General features: G+C 48.3%; 1 protein-coding gene across 1 annotated transcript; it reads left to right on the top strand.

The window, feature by feature from the left end:
- The first annotated feature begins 1,097 nt into the window (after window positions 1-1,097).
- On the top strand, window positions 1,098-3,726 carry LOC307088443 (transcription factor Sox-17-alpha-like). Its single transcript, XM_079754337.1, has 2 exons — window positions 1,098-1,577; window positions 2,439-3,726. Exons 1-2 carry the CDS (start codon window positions 1,268-1,270, stop codon window positions 3,356-3,358), a joined length of 1,230 nt encoding a protein of 409 aa, XP_079610463.1. The 5' UTR covers window positions 1,098-1,267; the 3' UTR covers window positions 3,359-3,726.
- The last annotated feature ends 1,446 nt before the right edge of the window (window positions 3,727-5,172 follow it).

Below are 5,172 nucleotides of genomic sequence, written 5' to 3'. Positions count from 1 at the left end.
TAAGTTTCGATTATTGATAGACGTCTCATGTCGCGGCCGGCGACGACCAACAGCATGACATCAACGGCATCAGACATCCATCAATAATTGTATATCAATCTACCAATCAATAATCAACCAATTATTATTGATGAATGTATGATGTCTCACTCTCGACTGGCAACATCAGACGCGCCCATCAGAATGCTGCTGGACGTCGCCGGCTGCGACATCAGACGAGACGTCTATCAATAATTATCCATTAATCAATCACACAAAAATCCTTCTGATCTGACGTCTGAACCCGACATCAGACGTCCATCAATAATAATGGTGACATGAAACAGCCCTTTGAGGCTCCTAATGCGAACACACCTCTAGAGAAGAACCCGGAGGACTAGGTTTATTCAATCAGTTCTCGATGGGCCGATTCTCCTGCTTTCCATATCTCAACTGGAATCTGAAATCCCCATTAGCACCTTTTAACACTAAAATGACTCCATTCCGAGGAGCAATTACCTCCACGCGCAGAGCCGATACTGCCAATACACACACACACACACACACACACACACACACACACACACACACACACACACACACACACACACACATGCACGCTTTGAATGTACATCTTGTAACACATGCAGAAGTCTGAATGCGGGGCAATTATTGATCATGCCAGCTCTAATTCACTTCACTAGGCTATTATTCCATAATGTCAACTCAAATTGTTGTTCTTTAAAACGAAGCCACGGGGAGTGAAACGTCCTTATTGTTCGTGATTTAAATGAGAGCTAACCAGCCTTGATCTAACTTTTAGAAAAATTGTTTAAGAGAAATAGGCCTGCAAGAAACTGAAACACTTCTCTGATTCACCCCGCCTCCGTTCAGATGGTATTTTTCTTTATATATCGGAGCTCTCTCGTTTATCTGATGATCTGAGAAGAATCTGGCGTCTGTCGTCTCCGGGTGGGTCTCGAGGGGGGGCCGGGGGGACTCTCGGTTTTTTTTTACACCTTTGTGGTGCGGACACGCCCTTTCCATTGTGATTGGTCGCCTGCACGTTTATAGTTCAGGAACCAAGTCAGCACCCAACTCAGCAGTCAGCACCCAACCGTGTCCTCTACATCTCACCGCGGAACACCAAAGCAGCAGTTCAACTTAACAACCCGAGACAGATCTCACTCAAACAACCTGTATCTCCACTTCTCCAAGGCTCCTGAAGCACTAACTACTGGTGGCTCCGTGGTTCAGAAGGAGCCCACTCCGGAGGTCCTGGACAGAGATGAGTAGTCCCGATGCGGGGTACGCCAGTGACGACCAGACCCAGGCTAGGTGTGCGATGTCCGTCCTGATGCCGGGAATGGGGCACTGTCAATGGGCAGACCCCATCAGCCCTGCCGGCGGGGACGCCAAAGTGAAGAACGAACCCTGTACCTCCTCCGGCTCCGCCTCGGGGGCCCAGAATCGCGGGAAGACCGAGCCTCGGATCCGCCGGCCCATGAACGCCTTCATGGTGTGGGCGAAAGACGAGCGGAAGAGGCTCGCGCAGCAGAACCCCGACCTGCACAACGCAGAGCTCAGCAAGATGCTCGGTGAGCTTATTTACACTTATAAACACTTGTTTATATGTATTTTATACGCATTTTATACTTTTATTTTATATTTTATACTTTGTTTGTTTTTATTAATTTGGAATCCCAGACCGATTTAATTAGTGGCCCTGAGGCAATTTATCGTTCTATTTATATTAACAGTAGGCTTATAACTAAATTGTTAGGCTATATTATAAAAGGCTGTTAATATTAGTTATTTAAGGATATATTTTGAACTTCCACAAAAACGAAAGTATTCGAAAAAACGAAAGTGATCCAAAAAAGTTGTTTATATTTCATTTATTTCATTTATATTTGCGTTAATTAGGGTATTATAAATTAGATTCATTTGATTCCATTTGAAATAATTGCTTTTGTATCATTTACGGAAAGAGCAGTGGGTTCTTTTTATATTGAATAACTCCCAGCTATTTATTTAATGTTGTTGAATCACCTTAAAGTGATTAAAAATGTAGCGTTTAGGCAAAAAATGTATTATACAATTAAAGGTGTTATGATTATAATTAGATGTAAGTGTGACATGTTATTTTAAAATTATAATGCCCCAAAAATAGCTGTGAGCTATTCTGGAGACCACTTGCGCATGTGTTTAGTGTGTGTGTGTGTGTGTGTGTGTGTGAGTGTTGTAGAATGTGTATGTGTGGGGGTCATTATTCTCTGTATCTGTTTTACTATTGTAGACAAATTGTATTCTATTGTCGTGTGTGTGAATATGGTTTGCGTGAGTGTATGTTTAGGACTGATCCATTGATGCGTGTGTGTTTATTATAATCACGTGTTATCATCGTGTGTGTGTGAGATGGATCCTAACCACGGGGAACTTTTAATTTGAATCTGCAGGGAAGTCGTGGAAGGCTCTTCCTGTGGCGGAGAAGCGTCCCTTCGTGGAGGAGGCGGAGCGGCTGCGGGTGCAGCACATGCAGGACCACCCCAACTACAAGTACCGCCCCCGGCGCCGCAAGCAGGTGAAGCGCATCAAGAGGCTGGACTCGGGCTTCCTGCTGCACGGCCCCCCGGAACCCCACCAGGCCTGCAGGGACAACCTGGGGGGGCTGGGCTACCACGACCACCCCTTCCAGCTCCCGCCGCCCCCCCCTGCTCTGGGCCACTACCGGGGCGAGGGTCCCGGCCTGGGCGGGGGGGGCTACGAGGGGGGCTACAGCATGCCCACCCCCGACACGTCCCCGCTGGACGCCCTGGACACGGACGCCATGTTCTTCCCCTCCCACGGCCAGGACGACGGTCACATGATGTCGCCCTACCCCCCCTACGCCCACCACCACCACCACCACCACCACGCCACCGAGTACCCCCCCGGCCACGAGCCCCCCCACCAACACCATCACCACGGCAACGCCATCCTCCACAGACACCTCACCGCGGGCCCCGAACCTCCGCCCTACAACCCCATGGCCATGTACTACACCCACCAGCACCAGCAGCAGCAGCAGGCCCCCCACCCCAAGAGGCAGGGCCTCCACGGGGCCCCGGGACAGCTCTCCCCGCCCCCGGACGCCCAGCACCCCCACGCCCAGGCCGAGGGCCCCGGGGACCAGATGCTCCCCGGGGAGCTGCTGGGGGAGGTGGACCGCAGCGAGTTTGAGCAGTACCTCAGCTCCGCCTCCGGGCGGCCCGACATGGGCGCCTGCCTGCCGTACGGGGCCCCCCACGAGGCCTCGCTGCAGGGGCCCGAGAGCCTCATCTCCTCCGTGCTGTCGGACGCCAGCACCGTTTACTACTGTAACTATAGCAACACATAACCCCTTTCGCCGTGAGCCGACCCGGGGCGGCCCTCAGGACAGAGCAGGGCCTTGTTAAAGGGACACTATCTTATTGAAGGGACGCGATTGACCACCGCGTGTTGTAGCGATCCGAGAACTGACCCTCTCACTCCCGGGGGTAAGATGGATACCCAAGGGGAATGCAGGCTGATCCGTCCGTCGGGCATCAGGGGGGACCCTACCGCTTGTGATGTCACTAGAGGGGGTCTCTCCGTGGGACCCCCTCCAACCTTCAGGAAGGACTTTCTACTGATGCAGGACGTCCTGCTGGCTTCGGAGGACTATCTCTCTGAAATCAAACCGACGGTGTCCCTAGGCCTTTGAGGGTTTATACGTCGTCTTTTATTCAGGAATATAAATCATTTTATTGTTATTATTATTAATTTTGTACAGACTCCCTATTTTAAAATGTATGTAGCCTATATACTGTGGGTGTTTTATACTTTTGCACTTTTCAGAAATAAACATTTTGAAAATAGGCACAGCTCTTCTGTTTTTTCTTGTTTGTATACATTTCTATATTCAGATAAATTGAGAATGCATAAAAAAGTGTGTATTAGACTCGAAACATATCAAACATAATGAGTAAAATCCGTCAGAAGTGGTAAAGACTAGCGTGCTGTACAACCAATAGCTCTTCTTCACTGAACACGTCTGTGCGTTTAGATAAGATCACGAATCCTTCCATCAATAATTAATATATTTATCTAAATTTATGTAAGTTTATCTTCAATAAAATGTAGATTAATACATTGTGGTACTGTAACGCCAACATTCTTTATGAATACGAGTACTTACAACAAGAGCCAGCACGTCCAACATGGATTTAAAAAAAAAAAGTGGTAAAAGAGGTACAAGGCCAACAAGATAAGAACAGAAACTATTTTATGCCACATAAAAAAATCTACAAAGGTCACATCTTAAAACCTAACCCTAACCTATAGGCTGAACTAGAGGCAAACATTACCTTTATTTAAGAAACCCCGGGTGTGGGAATTATGGTAGCGGATGATAATAAGTAATAATAATAATTGTCTTTTCACACACACACACACACACACACACACACACACACACACACACACACACACACACACACATACAGACACAGAGACTGTGTGTGTGTGTGTGTGTGTGTGTGTATGTGTGTGTGTTTGTGCTTGTCTGTGTTTGTTTTAGGTAAGGAGAGTGGAGGGGGGGTGGAGGGGAGGCGATATGACAAGTCCTCCCCTACGCGATGTCACCGTGACTGGGTGACCACCTGGAAGTGACCAGATGCGACCGCAGGAAGGCCTCTCTCGCGTATTTATAGCCTCCAGGATTTATAAGCAGATGATTTCGTGGTGCGGGAGGAAGGAGCGTGTTGTCCGCGGGGTCGATCCCCATGACCCCCCGCTCTGTTAATAGCACCTGGGAGGAAGCCCCTTCCCCTGGACGGGTCCACTGTGCCGAGATAGTGTGCCGGGTCGCGGACAGAGGCTGGCGTTTCAAGGTAAGGACTGAGATGAGTTCCCACGCTAGCTAGCCGACGACCCCGAAAACGCCCCCGCAGGGCTGAGGGCTCTATCCTCATACTTATAAACAGGACACTCCTGTGATGTGTCTTAAGGACGATATGATTTACAACTGAAGTAAAGCCCTTTTATAAACACACAAAAAGCTTCGACAGGCGACGAATATACTAACCCTAACCCTACACATTTACTCATCCAATGAGACACACAAATAAAATAGAGCAAAACACACACATAAATAAAATAAAACACACGGACACACAAATAAAATTCAATATT

Source organism: Pollachius pollachius (assembly GCF_949987615.1).
Source record: "Pollachius pollachius genome assembly, chromosome: 17".
NCBI lineage: Eukaryota > Metazoa > Chordata > Actinopteri > Gadiformes > Gadidae > Pollachius > Pollachius pollachius.
The sequence above is the reverse complement of the archived record's forward strand: the minus strand, read 5'-3'. Positions and strand labels throughout refer to the sequence as shown.

What these genes read in the sequence shown, in the direction of transcription:
- LOC307088443 (XM_079754337.1), top strand. Translation starts at nt 1,268, where the DNA reads ATGAGTAGTCCCGATGCGGGGTACGCCAGTGACGACCAGACCCAGGCT. An exon ending in AGAGCTCAGCAAGATGCTCG is followed by an intron (nt 1,578 to 2,438) that starts GTGAGCTTATTT and finishes TTGAATCTGCAG; the next exon opens with GGAAGTCGTGGAAGGCTCTT.